Source organism: Rhagoletis zephyria, unplaced genomic scaffold (genome assembly GCF_001687245.7).
Source record: "Rhagoletis zephyria isolate East Lansing unplaced genomic scaffold, Rhagoletis_zephyria_1.1 Rzeph_scaffold_03003, whole genome shotgun sequence".
NCBI lineage: Eukaryota > Metazoa > Arthropoda > Insecta > Diptera > Tephritidae > Rhagoletis > Rhagoletis zephyria.
Window position 1 is genome coordinate 49,930 of NW_016160087.1, and position 19,311 is coordinate 69,240.

The 19,311-nt window shown below is 35.4% G+C and overlaps 3 protein-coding genes across 3 annotated transcripts; 1 reads left to right on the top strand and 2 right to left on the bottom strand.

Moving 5' to 3' along the window:
* Positions 1–5,179: 5,179 nt before the first annotated feature.
* Positions 5,180–7,424, bottom strand: LOC108368190 (cyclin-H-like). Its single transcript, XM_017622978.1, has 7 exons — positions 7,308–7,424; positions 7,043–7,239; positions 6,782–6,983; positions 6,618–6,722; positions 6,440–6,563; positions 6,267–6,378; positions 5,180–5,377 (listed from the first exon to the last, which is right to left on the bottom strand). Exons 1-7 carry the CDS (start codon positions 7,422–7,424, stop codon positions 5,257–5,259), a joined length of 978 nt encoding a protein of 325 aa, XP_017478467.1. The 3' UTR covers positions 5,180–5,256.
* Positions 7,425–9,079: 1,655 nt separating this feature from the next.
* On the top strand, positions 9,080–13,568 carry LOC108368191 (fructose-bisphosphate aldolase-like). Its single transcript, XM_017622979.1, has 4 exons — positions 9,080–9,688; positions 9,768–9,954; positions 10,663–10,862; positions 13,473–13,568. Exons 1-4 carry the CDS (start codon positions 9,080–9,082, stop codon positions 13,566–13,568), a joined length of 1,092 nt encoding a protein of 363 aa, XP_017478468.1.
* Positions 13,569–14,796: 1,228 nt separating this feature from the next.
* On the bottom strand, positions 14,797–18,646 carry LOC108368189 (ras-associated and pleckstrin homology domains-containing protein 1-like). The gene is made up of 4 exons (XM_017622977.1): positions 18,416–18,646; positions 16,152–16,658; positions 15,046–16,086; positions 14,797–14,967 (listed from the first exon to the last, which is right to left on the bottom strand). The coding sequence occupies exons 1-4, from the start codon at positions 18,644–18,646 to the stop codon at positions 14,797–14,799; spliced, it is 1,950 nt and encodes a 649-aa protein (XP_017478466.1).
* Positions 18,647–19,311: the final 665 nt, after the last annotated feature.

The following is a 19,311-nucleotide window of genomic DNA, read 5'->3' on the forward strand; positions in this document are numbered from 1 at the left end:
ATGAAATTTTTTCGTTCATCAAAGATGTGAGAAGATGTGGTTTTCAATTTTGTCTTTATTTAAATTTCTTCTATTTATTAAATTAATTGTATTTGTGCTAATTTCTTGGATATAGTTTTTTTTTCATAAACTTCGCTTTTACTTTGTGGTACTTTCGGTTGTACATAACCTAGTTTGAAATTATTTCACGCTTTCGCCTCAAACATTTCCACTTTCCACTTGTTGTTGTAATTTTTATATTTAACACATTTCATGCATACAGAAACAGGTCAGTTAAGCATTTCGACAGGATGTTCCAAACCTCAAAGGGCAATGCTCTCATTTGGGTATGTACGTCATGGCGTATACTCAACACAAATTCCATACTTTTGGTTTCATACAACTGAACATGTGAAACGCTAGAGCAGTTATGGGCAAAAAAAAGCTTTTAGAGTAGAATTCCACACCAAGATTGGCGTTCTTCAATCAAATTATGAGATAGGGCGTTCTTCAATCAAATTCTGAAGTAGAATCTGCAAAAAGCTTTTAAAAGCTTCTTCCTTTATATATGAATGCATGTTTTTGTCTTAACTGATAAACTGTTGGCCACTTAAGAGGCACAGATTTCAAACTTTTGTAAGCTTACTACATATTTTCTGCAAAGCTGGCCTAGAATAAAAGCTCTCTTCGGCTTATACTGGTCTATATCAGCGACTATGAGGCAGAGCTTTTAATCTATGCGCGCTCGTATGAAAAATTCCAAAAGCTTTAAAGAGTTTTTACCGCTTTCTATATTATAATCGATGGCGATCTGCACTAGTGCAACATATTGCCCATCACTTTGATTCAAAAGCTTTCATTTTTCATACACATTCTTTCTCTATTTTTTTCTCTCGCTAAAGCGCTCATTTCCCAACCTACAATCACGAGCTCTTGCTACATAAAAGCTTTTCTGTTCAAAAACAATTTATACCTGATCACAACTTTTGAGCTTTTCGATTTTCCATACATTCTGCCAACAAAAACATGCATACATTTGTATACAACGCCTACCATACATCACGATTATTAACACTCACGTTTTACTCTCTCGCTCTCTCCAACTTTCGCTTTGTTTCTCTCACTCGTGCCACTATTTTATATCATTTTATATTTAATGGAAAAGACATTACATCACAAAATTCATCAAAAAGTCATCTGCAATAGAAGAACAAAAAAGAAAATTTGCAAAGAAAAATTTTGATTTCTCTTATTACAGTTAATTAAATAGAAAAAAAAAACAATTCAGTGAATTTAAAAAATTCTAATCAGGTACGAAAATGAAAAAAATGTGTTGGAAGTGTTTCTTCTCTCCCTCGCTCACAAAAATACTTGACCAATCGTCGCTTGCGAGCGAGAGAAAAAATACTTTCGCGCACATTTTTTTTTAATTCGAAACCAATAAAAAAATTAATTCAAAAATCAATATTTGCGATTTGAGCTTTGAGAGAAACAAGCAGTCACAACCAAATATTTTGAATTACTAAATCAGCATACGCAAAACTCAAAACTTGAGAAAAAATCACTGAAAGCGAAGAAAAAGAAGAAAAGTGCTTTTTCACATACGATGCCAATGGTCTGACTTAAATTTTTTCATCATGTACCACCATCGCAACCATGTGCAATGCAGCCAAGAACAGCGTATATGTATGTATATTTTTATTGAAAAATAATAAATTACTACTTATACTGCATATGCTGCAAGAAGCAACAACAACAATAACAACATCAAGAAAACAGCTACGTACACCATGACCAAGAACAGCTAAAATTTTATTTAAAAAGATATAAATTGCGCTTCAAAGCTAAAAAAAAAGCTATAAATAAAGCAATTGAAAGCTTCAAAGCTTTTAGCTACATATACTAAAGACTGGTTTTCACTATGTCATATTTTGACGCCAAAACTTGCCGACATATTTTGACACAACTTTATCTCCTTTATCTATACCTTTACCGATAATATTATGGGCCAAAAACTGACAGATAGCCGATTTAGCAGGGCACGTACCCGACTAAAGACCTATCCTGATCGAAATCAATCGATAGACCGCTTCCTAATCCCACTTGACAATGTGTTTTCACTTATTTGACGACAAATGCCACTGAATTTGACATAGTGAAAACCAGCCTTAACAAACAAAACAAACACACACATACATATACAGACTACACACAAATACATAAACTAAATCGCAAACACAAACAAGTCACACCCACATACTAGATATACATTTGTACAAATACCAACACAAACAGCAAACACACAATGGTAAAAACTTAAAGTTACAGTTACAATACAAACTAACAAAAATTATGGAATTAGGCAAGAATTGTTTTTAAGAGCTTTCAACCAAGTTGGCAATGCTAAATAGACAGCAACGACACCGCAGCAGCAACAACAGCCAAAAGATGCCCCACACGCAAACGCAGAAAACCACACACACACAGCAGCAACAACAACAACAGCAGCAAGCAACAGTTTTCAAAGTGCGTGGAGCTGATTGCGTCGCAATACGAAAAATTGCACCTGCGAAAGCTCCACTTGGAAAGCTTTCGCTAAAGTGAAAGTTCTACTTGGAAATATTCCATAAAAGCACGGTGAAAGCTCTACATGGAAAGCTTTCACTAAAAAGCACCGCTTAATAGTTGTATGATTAAACTTATTTTAGTTTCGAAAAAATGTTAAGCTGCATTGAAAATAGCTTGAATAAACTTGCAATTACTATTAAATATTTTTTCCGTAACGAGAATTTGAAAAAATTGCCCAAGTATAAGGATTTAATATTCTCTTTAATATATTAGTAATATACAAATTTTTTTTTAATTTAAATACATACAAGTAAACTTTGAAATTGTTATAATAAATGTTTTCACTGTGAAATGTTTCTTTCTTTCAATTAAAAAAATGCTTAATTAAATATTTTAAATGTAGTTTATTCGGTCGATTTTCTGTTTTATAAAAATTAAGAACTTTTTTGGCAAAAAAGTTAGAAAGTTTAGTATTAATCAAAAATATTTTAAATATAAGTTACTGTGTCCATTATTACTACTAAAAATTTGTTTTAAAACATCTGAAACGACCAAAAAGTGTTTAATTCGAACAAAACGAAGAGATTGAAATAATTGATTATTGTATACATTTTTTTTTTCAATTCTTAACATGAATGGAACTAATATCTAGTATAGGCTAGGAGCATTTTGGCATCAAAAAGATTTTTTTTTTTTAAATTTCGGTAAGGTTTTGTTTGTGGTTAAGGCTCGACATTTAAGTTCATAAAAAATAAAACATTTTTAAGATGCTTTATAAATTGAAGACAATTTTTTTATGAATAGGCTTTATTCCTTTAATTTGAATATAAAACGACTATATAAAACACTTTGCCTGAGAGTTTACGAAATTTATTAAAGCAAACTTTCACACAAATTTATTCTGCCTAACCTTAAATTTTACTTCATACAACTTCAAAAATGAATTGGTAACTTTTAAAAACTCGAAATTAGAGGTTTTAAAATAAATATAGATTACTTGCTCGAGATCTACCTAATGAGCTTTCGTACCGCGCTAAAGCTTAAAAAATATAAATCCAAATGAAAATAGTTGCAAAATTATTTCTAAATATTTCATGAAGCCTTCGAACCAGAGTAAAGCTTTTTTAGTTGCTCCCTTTAATTATTAGTGCCAATACATACTAATTAAAATACATTAATTTGTCTTATAAAGCTTGTTTTTTTTAATAAAAGCTTTAAAGCTTCATTTTACACTAAAGCTTTCACTTTATACAGGCATTACGAAGCTTCATTTTTTTTTTTGTTTTTTGTAATAATCTACGGTAATTTTCAAGTGATTCAAATAGGGCTACCTAAAAAGAAACCAAATAACATTTTACAAAATTCAATACAGCTGCGTAACTATAATTCAATACTTCTGAAAGTCTTAAAGCCCTAGTGGAGCTTTTCAAATGAGCTACAATTGCTTTTTTTAACATTTCGTCTACAATACTTAAGAGTTAAGTAAGATAAGTTAATCTTCACACGCTTATTTCTAAATCTAAAACTTTAAATCTTCAATAATAAAAGCACTTTCACAACCTCTAAGCGTTACGTATACAAATGTAGTAACCAAGTTAAGTTTAAATACGAAATATTCCTAAAAGCTTCGAATTTTACTAATTTCAAATCAACCAAATTAACAAACGCTTCATATCCTTTCCCAAATCTTCCATTGCATAGATATTTAAGAAAAAATATATTAAGAAAGAATATGACATTAAACAACAGGGTTTTTAAAGCTTTGTGAATAAATTAATTAGACTTATACTTAGTTTTAAAAATCATCAAAAATTTGTTATATGTATGTAGTATGTACATGCAGGAGGAACATAAAATTCAAAGTACTTATTTGAATTTGTAAAAGACAATTAATTTTTAATAGCTTAATGCTAAATATGCTAAATAATAAGTCGATTTAAATTTTATTAACTACACATTGTTGCAAGTTATTCAACAAGGTATCATGACAGTTATTACATACATAACTTAATAGCTAAGCTTTATCGCAATACAGAAATAAAAATAAATAACCTCTCACATGCATTACACAGTAAAGTAAAACAAGCATAACTTTAAATTGTGGCACACTTTTGCAAGCATAATAAATAAATACAATACTATAGTGGTATTTACCAACTGTTGACAAACGTCGTTGCTTGAGCTGATCAGCTCCTTTGCCAGACTGCCAGGCCACTTGCTCACTTTGGTGAATACTACTATACTTAGTACTCAGTGTTTGAGGCAAAAATACACTTATATTTAATACATACGTTAGTAATACATATGGTAAATTATTTGTTCTATAACTGTTTTATGTCCAAAACCAACAACAGTGTAGTGTCAAATGCAATAAAAAGGAACATTGTAATGAACCATGGAATCGAATTTAGTTTTTTATCGCTGCTAATTGCGTACCTTTAAAGGCAAGTATTAAAAATTATTTTAATCAATTATACAAACCTAATAGAATTAATACCCCTCCCTTGTGCAACGCTCGGGATTTTCATTTATTTTTTTTTGGTTTTTTCTATGGGGGTTCCAAATATTGTATACAGCAAATAATGAACTTCCTAACAGTTATTAATTTTCTTTTGTTTCTCTTTATTTTTGCTTCAACAATGTAAATAACTAATCAATGCAAATTGTTTAACATTTCTAACATCAAATATATATGTATGTATGTATAATTCATTCTTGGCTCATATTCAACACAGACATGTCCGCACTGGAGTCAGCAACGTGATAGGAGGAGTGGAGTGGCAAGTCGAAGTCATCGTCGAAAAGCATTTTTCGCATGCGCTCTTTGTAGCTAAAAATGAAATATCAGAAATGAGTCAAAAACGATTAATATCAATGTCTAAGTTTATAAATGGGTGCAAAAATAAAAGAGCTTATAAATTAAAGCTTGAAGAATCGATCATACAAATGACTCAATACATAAAAGAGTACAAATAGGTGGGATATATCTGGCTCAATCAGAGAAAAAGAAAAGCAGATTAACTTCGAAAGCTTGGCGAACTGTCGATAGAAATACGCTGCCAATGCTTCTTTCCAAGATTTGGATAAATCTCTATCAGCCGTATCGCCAATCGCATGTGAATAAATCGTTCCCATAATTTAGCAGGCAATACAAAAACCAATACGGATTTTTTGGTGGATTTTTTGAAATGAAATAAATTTGTATATTGAATAGGAATTCATATTTCTTTAATTATTCGACTGCACCTTCGTGCATTATTAGACTAAATTTGTGTGTGCACAAAGTATAAAAAATTAATTTTTCTCGTCGATTTCATAGTAAGTAGTTTTTGTCATTTCAAAAAATGCTCCCAAATTTTTAACCGTCACTCCTGTACGACGGCTAATCACTTTCTCAATGCAAATATTCAATTATAATCGCAATGATCTTTAAGAGGATTGATCGCCTATTTAATAACAACACATACCGACTCATTTTCACGTCCGTAACCTCGCTTAAATAGAAATAGTAATGAAAGTAAGTTTACTAAAATAAAAATAAAACTACATCACAACTTATGGAACAAACGCGCCAGCATTGGTTTAAGAAAGTTAAATTTCAACTCACATAAAAGAAATAATACTTGTGAAAAGCACTGATAATCTTACAAGCATTTAAGCTATTGCAACAACCATTTCGCATCTGTTTACTTTCAATCAAATTATTGCTACATACTTACATTTGACTGTCGGGATTATTGTCCTGATTCCGACATTTTTCCAATTTCTTTTCGATAATTTTTACTTTATCCTTCGCCGGCAGCTCGTAAGTCTTTACCATAAAACGTATTTCTTGAAACAAAATGAAAATTTGTTACATTGTATTGAAACGTAATTAATTAGGAAAACTTACTGCGCACAGCTTCTATCAGAACTGGCAATTTATCCCGCGCCGCTACAAATAAATTCTCTGTTACATAGCTATCCAAATTTTCCTGCTCTTTACTAGCGGCATGCAGCACAGCTGCCAAAGCAATCTAAACCAGATATTTTTAGTTTAATACCTGTTCATTTGATCTGCAACTACTTACCTGAGATGGCGCGTATAGCAGGCAGGCATCGGTAAAGAATGTTTTTTCTATAAATTCATCTATATGTGGTCTCAAGCGTTCGGGATTTGGCATATTGCTTCGAGTCTGCAGTAAAGATAACAAATATTAGCAAAAAGGCTATAGTCATTTCTGTGTCACCGCACCTTAATGTCTATGAGGAAACCTTCAACTGGCCTATATGGATTGTGTACTGTTAGATAGTAATTAAGTTGCTGCATCATTAACAACTCATTTGAGAGTATAATATCCATTGCTTTATTGCGATCACCTTTTATATTGCCCACGAACTGGCCAATTGATACATTGAATTCCTCGACTTTACAAGCCAAATAAACACACGTGGCGCTGAAACCAAGTACCTACATGTATACTCAAATGACAAATTTATTTCGTATTATACTCACAGTATCTCCTTTGGATGATAATCCATTGGTGTGTTGTTCAGATAGAAACGTTTGAAATAATGAAATGCAGTGCCAACAACACATTTGGGCATAGGTGGCTCGAACCGCCGACAAAAGTCATTTAAATAGAGCTCATATTGCTTTAGTAGAATACGTTCTTCACTGGGCGAGAGGAAGTGGGAGTCACGTTGTTCCTGCTGCAAATGGAAATCGAATCGATGTCGCTCAGTGGATATTAGTTATTCTAAATTTTATGCTCACTTACATCCATCTCCGCACCATGTGCCTTAATGTAATTAACATTTTGTTGCAAACGTAATTCATTAAGTTGTTGTTCAGTTGAAAAAGTCCAGAATTTCTTCTGCGAGCTCAAAGGAAACATTTCGACAAACGGCTAAAATTNTTTTTTTTTTTTTTTTTTTTTTTTTGAGGGTTTAAGTTACTCTCGTTCCCTTCTTATTGGTAGGAGAGAATTATTTGGCCCGTTCTAAGAATTACAGCACGGCTAAAATTTATTTATGCTGATTCCTCTTCTTCTTTTCGAATGTATACAAATTCAAAATAGAAAATACGTGAACACAGGGTGGTATATGTGGTATGGAAAATTGGTTGTAGGCAGTTATTTTAGATTAAAAAAAAAAAAAACACGATAAGAAAAGAAAACATTAAAATTAAATAAATGAAAATAAAACGGGTGAGGTTTAGTAGCGCTCACAGCTATTTCGGGCTATTCCGTCCAAAGGGGTGGCCCGATCCAAAAAAAAATCCACACACTTGTAGTCAAGGGTCTAGGCAATATTTTAACACTCACTTTTGTAAATTTTGGTCACTAATTTATTTACAAATTTGGTTTGAAATATGCCCTTTTTTGTAAAATTCGGAAATTAGCATACATTTATCACTTCTATTCTCCTTAAAGCAGCCACTTCACCAATTCATTTTTGTATTCCCCTTCACTTTACACTTTACTCGATTAGTTATAACTTGCTTTACGACTTTAATATTAACCAATTAATCACAATTCATTCAATAAAAACACCTTCAAAATCACGCGTCTGACTCAGCTCTCAAACTCCAAAATATGCAAAAGAATGAGAGACAAAAGAAGATAGGATATAACCCAGAAGCATTAAAAATATACAAAGGTGTTCTCTGCAAAAGGTGTTCAGCTCCTTTTCCTCGCAAAACAGAAAGGAGAATTCTACTGCCTGAGGGTTATAATCCCTAAGTGCGGCCGAAGGCCGCCTACGCAGAAAGGTGTTCTATGCAAAAGGTGTTCGGCCCCTTTTCTTTGGCAACACAGAAAGGAGAATTCTACTGCCTGAGGGTTATAATCCCTAAGTGCGGCCGAAGGCCGCCTACGCAGATAGGAATCCTACGCAAAAATACATTTGTTAAGAAACTTTTTTTTTATAAAAACTTGTTTTTTCTATTTTTGATTAACTTTTTTTATTCTTTATTCAAAATTGCCCGATATCTAATTTGGCATAATTTCTTTTATTAAAAAATCCCACGGTTTCTGTTAGTTGGGTCATATTCCACTTCAAACTGCTCAGTTTGCCTAAGAAAATCCCGTTTTTCCCCCTTTTTCAAACGGTTCCCTAGGAGCCTGTGGGAGGAGTCCAAGGGGGCACCCCTTTTTAGAAAGCGGGGTCTGTCCCCTTTCTAGTGGGGAGGGTTTTTATAGTAGAATTACATACAACTAAACACTAAATAAAATAAAATAAACCAATATAATATACAAAATATGTTTTAGGTGCTATTTCAAAATGCATTCACCTATCATAAGCAAAAGGAATTCTCACGACCACCTATCCTGTTAAAAAACGGTATATACTTAACTTGTATTCTTAATAATTACTTTTTAGGACGCCTCTTTCACTTTTGATGTCAAGAACTTTTTTTCCTTTTCATTACTCTCTCCAAAAATTTCAATTTCTTTACATTTTCAACAAAATTTTAATGCAATAATCAATATAAATTTATAAATCTTTAGAAATTAAAAAAAAAACCCAAAATTCATAGTGGCACATGAAAATGAGCACTAACTTTCATTACTTGCCATGCGCTCTGCAGGACGAGTTGCGTAGAATCGCCAACGCAATAGTCGCGCCTGGTAAAGGGATACTCGCGGCCGATGAATCGCCAGGTTCAATGGATAAAAAATTTTTACCACATGGCTTACCTAACACTGAAGAGAATCGTCGTATATACCGTCAACTTTTGTTTACCACTGAACATCTCGACGATCACATATCCGGTGTTATTTTACATAATGAAACACTTTACCAAAAAGCAGACAATGGCAAAACTTTCGGAGATCTGCTCCGACAACGCGGCATAATAGTCGGCATTAAGGTGGATAAGGGAATCGTGCCATTGCCCGGTTCACTGGATGAGGGCACCACCGAAGGACTGGATGATCTCTATTACCGCTGTGGTAAATATAAGCGCGATGGTTGTGACTTTGCTAAGTGGCGTTGCGTACTGAAAATCGGCAAACACGTACCCTCCTACCAAGCCATTTTGGACACCACGAATGTGCTTGCCCGTTATGCCTCCATATGTCAATCGCAGGGTATTGTGCCGATTGTGGAGCCAGAGGTGCTGGTCGATGGTGAACACGATATTATCAGGGCGCAAAAGGTAAAGAAGCAATTGCATTTAACTATAAGTAATTTCATAAATTATTCAATAAAGTTTACTCTCTTTTTTTGCGAAAAAGGTGACTGAGACAGTGTTGGCTGCACAATACAAGGCGTTGCATGATCATCATGTATACTTAGAGGGTACATTGCTGAAACCAAATATGATAACACCCGGACAGAAGTGTCCGAGAAGAAATTCACCGGAAGAAGTAGCTTATATAACAGTGCAGGGTTGCCTCAGAACAGTACCGGCTGCTGTACCAGGTACGTTTATGAAGAATAGAACTGTTAAAAGCCACAGCAATAGATTCTAGAGGCTATGCATGTAATATGTCAACAACCGTCGGATGTTATAGATATTCTATGTAGTTTTTAACCGACTTCAAAAAAGGAGGAGGTTATCAATTCGTCAGAATATTTTTTTTATTAATCGACTCAATTCTTCTCTGTCCTTTCACTCCGGCGCATGCTTCTATTGCTCACTATTATATATATATTTATTTATATAATTTGTTTAAGTTAATGCTGAAGGCTCGAGCTTTGAAAGCGATAAGCTGTTCCTTCTTGGATCTTAAAATCTAAATCAGGTATCGTTAGCCTACAGCTGAATACTTACTAGGCTCTTGTCTAATGCAGTGATATCGTTTGTTATTTAAAAATTTTCAGATCCAGATTAAAAGTTGCTTTCGGCGGATCTGATTAGGGGTTCCGCTTATTAAGGTATATCTTTTATTACCGCTTTTTACCTTAGTCCTAATTGTTAGTTTCCAGATGTCGTTTTTATAGATTTTGGTGGAATTCACATCCGTCTTTAAGTTTTCTGTAAACTTATGAAATTTCGACCGACATGTAAGCTCCTATCTGCTCCACAGCATATTGCTTTTACGCCCCCTTGATCTTTCTTTTTTTTAGTAAAAACTCACTCTAATTACATATGTACATAAATATATTGATAAATTGTTTACTTTGAAGGCATCGTTTTTCTTTCCGGTGGCCAGTCGGAGGAAGAGGCTACGGTACATTTAAATGCTATAAATAATGTCAATTTGAGGCATCCCTGGGAACTATCATTTTCTTATGGACGTGCACTACAAGCATCGGTATTGGATGCCTGGGCTGGCAAAACAGAAAACATTCCATCGGCCCAAGGTGAACTACAAAAACGTTGTAAGGCAAGTAGTTAAATTAAATAAGGTTACAATCTGTCTCTATATCTTTCAAGCGTATATGCAGGCAGTTTTTATCATTTTTTAACTTTTGAGGTCAATCAAGGGTTAAAACCTTATAAAACTATTTTCCAGATCATTTTACTTAGATTCACCGAAGACAAGTAACCTCTATGAGTTGAAGGTTACTCATAGAAGGCGTACCACTCTCAAAACTAGACTTTTAATGAGTTTTTGGAAAATACTTTAAATGACCTTTGCGGGTTGAGAGCCAGAGGATTACAATGTTACGAGAAAATATTGCGTGAAAAAGAAAAGACAAAACCCTCGCTGAATTAAGCTTTAAAAATTATTTTTTTCATATTTCTTAATTCGATTTTTAACCAAACCAAAACCAAAAGGATTCGTTACTATTATAAAATGATTTGCTTCAATACCCATACAATTTACAGGATTTAGTCAGAGGTCGTTCCGTACAAATTTGCAATATCTTCAGTGATATCTTCCTGTAATTTCTGACTAAAACCTGAAATTCTGACCGGTACTGGTATAAAAAAAAAAAAAAACTGTCAATTGAGATTGGTTTGGTTAAACCGCTAGACACTGAATGACCCTCAATTTGTTGCACAGTATTGTTCGCCTAGAAAACGCGAGTTTCAAGCCTTATCGGGCGGCAAATATTCATCTCTTAAAGAAAGGTTCTCCAGTAATTAGAAATTATTTAGTGTACATATTATTTCTTCTCGACAGTTATTAGTTGTAGGGTTTTCAATAGATGTGTTTGGTATATAAAGACTAATAATAACGGTAAAATACACGTATGTATATTATACAAATTATATATGTAAACCGATTGCATCAAATTTAATTTCTTGACGGTATTTATTTTTTTCAAAATATTACTTTACCAAAAATAATTTTCGCACTTAATTTTTAATTCGTAATCTCCAATGTTTTTTAGTTTTTAATTATGTACAGTGACGAGCAAAACTGTAACATGATGTAACACTTTTTATTTCAGCCACCGCTATCTTTCATAGTTCTAACGACTTTCATACTTTTGTTGTATATTCTTATTGGTACACTCCTACTCCCGCTCTCATAACGATTTGAGGTCAATCCAACAACAATAAAAAAACCTGGAGACAAAAATGTAAGTTAAGGCAAATGTTACAGTTTTGCACTCACTCTCAGTTTTGCATTTTACAGTTATCTTTTGCTTATTTGGAAGTCAGATGACTTTTTTCTGTATTGTAATTTATTCAAGAAGTGATCACCAATAAATAATATGGTTAATCAGGAAACATAAATGTAAATAATAGATTTACTGCGAAAAGGCGGGACCGCTGGGAAAGTGGCAAAAAATTGTGGAGTTTGCCACATGAAAATGTTAAGACTGAGAAAAAATATAGCCTAAAGTGTTACTAAGGACAAAGAAAGTCTGTCAAAATATATTACAGTCCGATATCTTGTGAACTTAGTAGCAAGTAGCGCTGCAGGCACTACTACAGAAGCGCTTAAGGTATTAAAATTGAATGCAAATCAGTAGATAGTGAGGCGAAAAATTGCCAAATTGAGCAAAATGGATCATAAAAGAAGAAAAAAGCAAATTTGATCAAAATACATGTGCGAGTGTGGCAGCGTTTTGCTGCATCGCACGAAAACCGGACCGTTGCCTATTGGGATATGTTAGGCCTTACAGAATGCAATAAAAAACACATTTTTAAGATTTAATTGAGGGTTATTTGGTCTGACAAGACTAAATTAATAGCTTTCAATCAGATGGCCGGGCATGGTATTGGATCAAAGGCCCAAATTAAGCCTAAGCGCATCATGTAAGGCAAACTGTGAATCACAGTGGTCGGTCAATAATAGTTAGTTTGGGGTTGTATTTCAAAAATGTTGTTGATCCGTTTGTACGCATTATGCGTAAGGAACAGTATCTGTTCATATTTTAACAAAATTTGCAAGATGTAGTCGAAAAAATTAGAGTTTCTGCTGAAAAAGCAACCAAAACACACTGCACATGTTCGCAAAGACTGGAACAAAAGCAGAAAATTGCTAATTTGAAATGACCTCCACAATCCGAGGACATGAATCTCATCGAGAATTTGCGAAATCAACTAAAAGCGCATCTTACTAAGTATCCAAGTCCGTCCAATGGAGTACATGAGCGGTGAAAGCACACCAAGGATATATGGGAGGCTATACCTCCAGAATTTTTACAGACATACACATTAGGTATGCCAAATTGCAACCAGGAACTAAATAAAGCAAAAGCATACTGAACATTGTGTTAATAATTCTTTTTTTTTGTGAAAATTGTCAAAAAGTTATTAAAAATATATGAGTGCAAAACTGTAACATATGCCTTAATTTACATTTTTGTCTGCTGGTTTTGTAAATGTTGTTGAATTGACTTCAAATCGTTATGACAGAGGAAGCAAAGATGTACCAATAAAAATATACAACAACCGTATGAATGTCGTTAAAACTTGGAAAGATAGCGACAGCTGAAATAAAAAGTGTTACTCCATGTTACAGTTTTGCTCGTCACTGTATGTACATATTACTTCAGTAAATAATTAAATGTTCTCATTATCTTTCATTTCACAGGCAAATGGACTAGCCAGAGATGGTAAATACGTGCCAGGCTCTATACCGGCCTTCAAACCTGACAAAAGTTTGTACGTCGAAGATCATAAATACTAGAACTTTAAAACGATTTAAGTTTACATGCACACATATATATTACAATATATTACGCACATACACATTTTTATATTTTATTTAAATTACTGTAAAGTTTGTAAGGCACCTGGCATAAAATTTAAATTATGACCAGTTTTAGAATAAAAATAGTATTCAACTGAATCGAAGAGTTTTGTATGAATTTCCATTACTACTTTAGAACATAAAATACATGCAAAAAACTTAATAATCGGAGCCCTATAAATTTAATTTCGTTCCTTAACTTTTCTGGACTGGATGTATGATCTTGCACGTACGAAATAATTTGCTAATGTAAGATTCGCTCAACATAGACAGAAAGGGCAGAATAGCTCTTTGGCTATGCTCGTTATTTTTCCTGTGAATAGGGATTACCTTCGCCACTTTCCAGCACTTTGAAAAAATGCAGGTCATCGGGATGGAGTAGACTGAATGGGAAGCTTGCGGCTAGATTATGGAAAGTATTATTTTAAGAAAATTTGCATGAAATCCATCGAATCCTATTGCATTTGATTTAGCAGAAACAACACAAACAAATTCAAAAGACCCATCAGCAACATTTAAACGTTCAATGTAGCTACATATATACAGTCATGTGAAAAATAAGAGGGACCAGGTTTAGCTATTTTTCTTTTAAGTCTAAATTTTAATTTTCGTTGAAAAAATCGAAAACTTCAAAAAAAAAAACTACATCAACAATAAAATTTTTATAAAGAACTTTTAGAAAAATTCTAAGTATGCTGTTTCATAGCCCGTTAAATTCTAGCTCAACAAAGTGCAAGTTTCAAGTGGCTAAGAATTCGCGTTGCTTTTTGATATTTTTTTCTTGTTGCTGACGGTGTCATAGGTCAAAAATCAACGCGTATTCTTAGCCACTTGAAACATGCACTTTATTAAACTAGTATCAAGAGCGAGAAAACGATAACAATACCGTTACATATATCGATAACATTCACAATATCGGTACCAATGATCAGCATAAAAATAATGTCAGTGATGGGCATCAAATCAGCAGTATAATATGAGTAACAGTAACCAAAATGGAAATATGGAAATAATTTGAGTAAATATAACATAATATGTATTGCACGTATGTAAGTATAGTCCTGTTGATATATGTAAGTATGTATGTATAAGCACCATTGTTCTCATCATTTTATATACTAATTTATGGCGCGCTGAAAAGCTTTCGTTTCGTAATTCTACTTTTTTAGGCTTGCGATTCGTCTGGATCTTCACCAGCATACGGATTCTGATTTTTATCCTTTACACGTCGCAGAGTAATACCCATTTTTAATTCGGAGAGGAAGTCGTTAACTGGTGGTTTGCGTTCAGCGCGTGGCTTAACACCGCTGATCGTTGCAGCTTTCTCATTGACTTTCTGTTAATAAAAAAAAAAAATTGGTAAATATCTTGTTAGTGTTTACCTTTACTACGGCCAACAAACCGTAGCACCTACCTTTAAAGCAACGCCCTTCCGTATGCTATCAAGCAAAGCGCCACGCGTATCGCCGTTATCATTGTTTACGGTTAGTGAAGTGGGAGAGCCATTACTACTTTTAGCTGTTGTATTTGGCATGTGTGGTGGTGGAGGAGGTAAAGGTGCGCCACCAGCCGGAGGTGGTGGAGGCGGCGGCTGTGGTACTTGTGCGCCAATAGTTGCAGGCGGTGGCGGAGGTGGTGGTGGTGGTGGTGGCGCTGCCGCTGCCGCTGCTGAAACTTTTGCAACGAATTGTGGCTTCGGCGCCGGTTTAGGTGGCGTTGGTGGCGATGCTTTCTTTCTATTGCCAATAGTGGCATATAATGGAGAGGAATCTGTACCGCCATTTTGACTATTTAGCGGTTTCATTGAAGCATAATCATTGTTCTTCGTGATTGGTGGTATCGTTAGCTTAGGAGGTGGTGGCGGCCTATTGTGAGCCACAGTGGTTCTGTCATACAAATTTCTATCAGCGCTATTATCAGAAACTTCCCACTCGTCGATGCTTTCCAAACTCTGATTGGAATGATAAATTACTGCCGATTTATTGTTGTTGGCCTGAACTAGAGAAGGTGGTGGCGGCGCTGCATCGACGCTTGATTTCGGTTTGATAGTTGTAGGTGGTGGTGGTGGCGGTTGTCTATAAGTTTGTCTTGGCTGCATTGGCGCTTGTACTGTTGGAACTTCCGTTACAGTCTGATTACTGTAAATATCTTCGATCGTTGGAAATTCAGTAGGACTGGCGAAACGTGAAGCTAAAAAGGAGAAATTCGACACAGGATTCGTTGGAGTTGTTGGCGTAGCGCAGAAAGTTGGTGGGGAAGGAGAAGTTGGCGTAGGAGTCAAATCTTGTTGCCGCAATGGTACTGGCGGTGGTAGGGGTGGCGCATGTCTAGATTTCATGTGGCGTGAAACTCTCGGTGTTTCGGGTGGTGTACGATCCGTGCGCGAGGAAATAGTGGCATACATAATGTTGGGTTGTGAATGGCTGACAGTGCCATTACCATTGTGCTGTAGTGGCTGAAAGTACACATCGTTTACTAAGTTAAATTCAATATTATACTAAACTCTTGTAGTTTACTCACCATCCACGTAAACTTTGATTGCACAATATTTTTAATGACATCCTGCTTGCGCATGCCGGCCAAATCTTCCTCCTTGATGCCGCGCTCCAACATATACTTCCGCAGCACATTATCATTCATGGTCATGGTTAGGTCAAATGCATTACGCGTTCGGTCACGCGTCATATCTCCGGCGATGTGTTGAAAGTTCATCGGACCGCTAATCTCGTAACGGGAGCCTTTAATGCCCGTCACAAATGTCGAAGGCGAAGGTGGCTGGGGTGGCGTCGGCTGAAAACGACGTGGTACTATGGGACTACTTTGTTCTAAGCTTTGCAGACTACTGCTTGATGAGTTAGAGCTGATGGTGGCATAGTTGAGTGTTGTCGATAGGCCAGCGTTGTTATGCCGTCGCATACCAGGAGAGGCTGTGGTTGTGCGCACAGGTGTTGGCGGTGGCTTGGCACGTTCTGTGGGTAACGATGATGGCGGTAGAGTATATGATGACGCCGATGCCAGTGTTGAAGGCTGAAATGATGGCGGAGTACTTTAAATAAGGAGTTAAAAATTCTAAGATTTATTCTAATTTTAGTCTAAGTATTTCTGCTTCAATAATCTTTTGATTGAAATGTGGTTAACTGGTTTTGGGAGCTAAACTACGTGTCAGTTAGTGGCGGACCCACGGGGCCATATACCAACACGGGCATGATAGGTAACTTAAGTAAACTAAACTTTCTACTTTCTCGAAATTATAACTGTCAACAGTGACGTGGGTACCAAGGCGCGAATGTGCTGACTGTTTGTTTGATGACAGGAGATACTTCGTCTTGTCCTCGTTTACCACCAGACACATTCGCTTTGCTTCCTTATCCAACTTGGAAAATGCTGTCTGAAACCCCGTTTGGTGGCGAACGGCTCGGAGAGGTCTTTCCTAATTGTGACGGAGCTGGTGGTATTGCTCAACGTCATTTTACACAGCCGTTCGCGGGGACAAAATTCAGACATCTCGGCACATAGGCAACTCCTTTTAGTGCTTTCGAAAGCGGCTTTGAAATGGACAAATAAATGGTGAGTGTCGATCCTTTTCTCGCAGATCTTTTCCAAGATCTGACGTACTGTGAATACCTGGTCTATGGTGGAATTGCTTAAAGCCACTTTGATAAGGCCCAATCAGTTCTTTGACGGTGGGCTTCACTCGATAAGATTTTGTAACCTTTGCTGAGGAGGCTGATCCCGCGGCAGTTGGCGCGAATGGCGGGATCGTCTTTCTTGTGGATTGGGCAGAGCACACTTAAATTCCAGTCGTCGGATATGCGTTCATTTGGCCATAATCTGCATAAAAGTTGATGCATGCACCTTATCAACTCCTCGCCGCCGCACTTGAATAGCTCAGCTGGCAGGCTGTCAGCTGCAGTAGCTTTGTTGTTTTTCAAGAGCGCTATTACTATTTGTACTTCGTCATAGTCAGTTGGTGGAGTATCGACTCCGTCATCATCGAAGGGGGGCTCGGTTTCGTCTTCTCCACAGCTTTCAGTACTGCTACCATTCAGTAGGGGGGAAAAGTGTTCCCTCAATAATTTAAGTACGCTCTGGACATCAGTCACTAGGTCGCCATTGTTGTTTTTACAAGAATTCGCTTTGGTCTTAAGACCACGTCCAGCTCACGTAAGTCTTAAAATATTTCCGAAATATTTTGGTGAACGTTGTCACATATAATAACTTTTGAAATCTCGGCGGATAAATGACAACTTTTTTGGTGATGCAGTCTAATGTACAAACTAAGTTTTTCTTATCGTCCCATAAACTTTATCTAAAATAAATCTATACAAATTTTTATGGGTAAGTTCTTTAGTAACTGGTGGTGTCATAGTTACTAAATATAGATGGGTATTTCGATTTTTCCCAAATTTCTTTACGCGCAGTGTGTTTAGTAATTATATGGCTATTCCAAGGTACATTGAACAGGTGGATATAGAACTTTAGCAACACCAAAAAATGTCGGGTGTTTTGCCTGTTCATTTTACAGGCCCTCAAAACCCGCGAAGGTTTCTAAGCTGGCAGGATTTGTAAAAAAAAATAATTTTGTTTGAGCTTCAAGGAATCGCCTAAGCACTATATCCAAATTAAATAAAGTTATATACAAAAAATTGCATCACCTTATACTAAATTTTTCTACTAAAACTAATAGCATGTTTTCACGTCCAATTGACTTGCGTAATTCACTATTTTTTGCAAACACTAAGTTATATAATTCAAATAGAAATGCAAATACATTATTTAATTACCATCCAATATCCTGGCATTTTGTTGCTTTTTATAATATCATAAATGAATGCGCGTCGCTGTTCCGGTGTTAAATATTCAATTTCATCCGATAATCCGGCTTTTCGCAAATACAACCGCAAAGTTTCATCCTCACCGGTGCCATCGAGAGCAAAGGTTCGTTTGAATTCTACCGATTCGGCACCTTCCATGTGCTGGAAATCGTTTGGAGAACTAATGTAATTTTTATCCATATTTCTGTATGCCTTCGAAAGAGGTTTTAAGAAAAAACAAAAAACAGATAAGAATCATAGAAAATTTCGACTTCCCTTGACCCTTATTTAGACTTCAGTGATTAATGAGTAATGGTATGCAGTCACATATCATAAAAATATGCGCTGTGAAACCTCGATATAACGACGTTGAAGGGGGTAGGACGAGCTCTTCGGTGTAAAATTTGTTAATATACAAAATCTTTCCACAACAAAAATAGAAAATTTTGGTTATACACAAGTATAGTTTAGATATTTTTAACGGAACTCTAAACGGCAACATATTCAGAATTCCTCACGAAGAGGCTTTTGAGTTGACACTTCGTAGTATAGGGGCTCAAAATGTCTTCGTTTACCTATGTGCCATTTTTGTATAGAATATTTCGCAAAAATAATTTTTTTTTCAGGGGACTTTGCCAACATTTTTCATATTGAATTTTTTTCGCGTTTGTTTTATTAAGACTTGTTATATCGAGGTTTCACTGTAAGTAGCTATGGAAAATCGTTAGCAAGCTTACAAGTGGTAACACATACAAAAATATCTATACTCCGTCGATAAGAACTTTAAGTAAATGAGATTTTTTCGTTATCAGCACAAAAATTACGATCGGATTCGCATAACGACTTATGGTGATTCACTTTGATAG

What these genes read in the sequence shown, in the direction of transcription:
- LOC108368190 (XM_017622978.1), bottom strand. Translation starts at nt 7,424, where the DNA reads ATGTTTCCTTTGAGCTCGCAGAAGAAATTCTGGACTTTTTCAACTGAA. An exon ending in GTTTCCTCATAGACATTAAG is followed by an intron (nt 6,723 to 6,781) that starts GTGCGGTGACAC and finishes TCTTTACTGCAG; the next exon opens with ACTCGAAGCAATATGCCAAA. An exon ending in AATAATCCCGACAGTCAAAT is followed by an intron (nt 5,378 to 6,266) that starts GTAAGTATGTAG and finishes TTTCATTTTTAG; the next exon opens with CTACAAAGAGCGCATGCGAA.
- LOC108368191 (XM_017622979.1), top strand. Translation starts at nt 9,080, where the DNA reads ATGAGCACTAACTTTCATTACTTGCCATGCGCTCTGCAGGACGAGTTG. An exon ending in ATATTATCAGGGCGCAAAAG is followed by an intron (nt 9,689 to 9,767) that starts GTAAAGAAGCAA and finishes TTTGCGAAAAAG; the next exon opens with GTGACTGAGACAGTGTTGGC. An exon ending in AACTACAAAAACGTTGTAAG is followed by an intron (nt 10,863 to 13,472) that starts GCAAGTAGTTAA and finishes TTCATTTCACAG; the next exon opens with GCAAATGGACTAGCCAGAGA.
- LOC108368189 (XM_017622977.1), bottom strand. Translation starts at nt 18,646, where the DNA reads ATGGATAAAAATTACATTAGTTCTCCAAACGATTTCCAGCACATGGAA. An exon ending in AAATGCCAGGATATTGGATG is followed by an intron (nt 16,659 to 18,415) that starts GTAATTAAATAA and finishes CCATCATTTCAG; the next exon opens with CCTTCAACACTGGCATCGGC. An exon ending in AATCAAAGTTTACGTGGATG is followed by an intron (nt 16,087 to 16,151) that starts GTGAGTAAACTA and finishes GTGTACTTTCAG; the next exon opens with CCACTACAGCACAATGGTAA.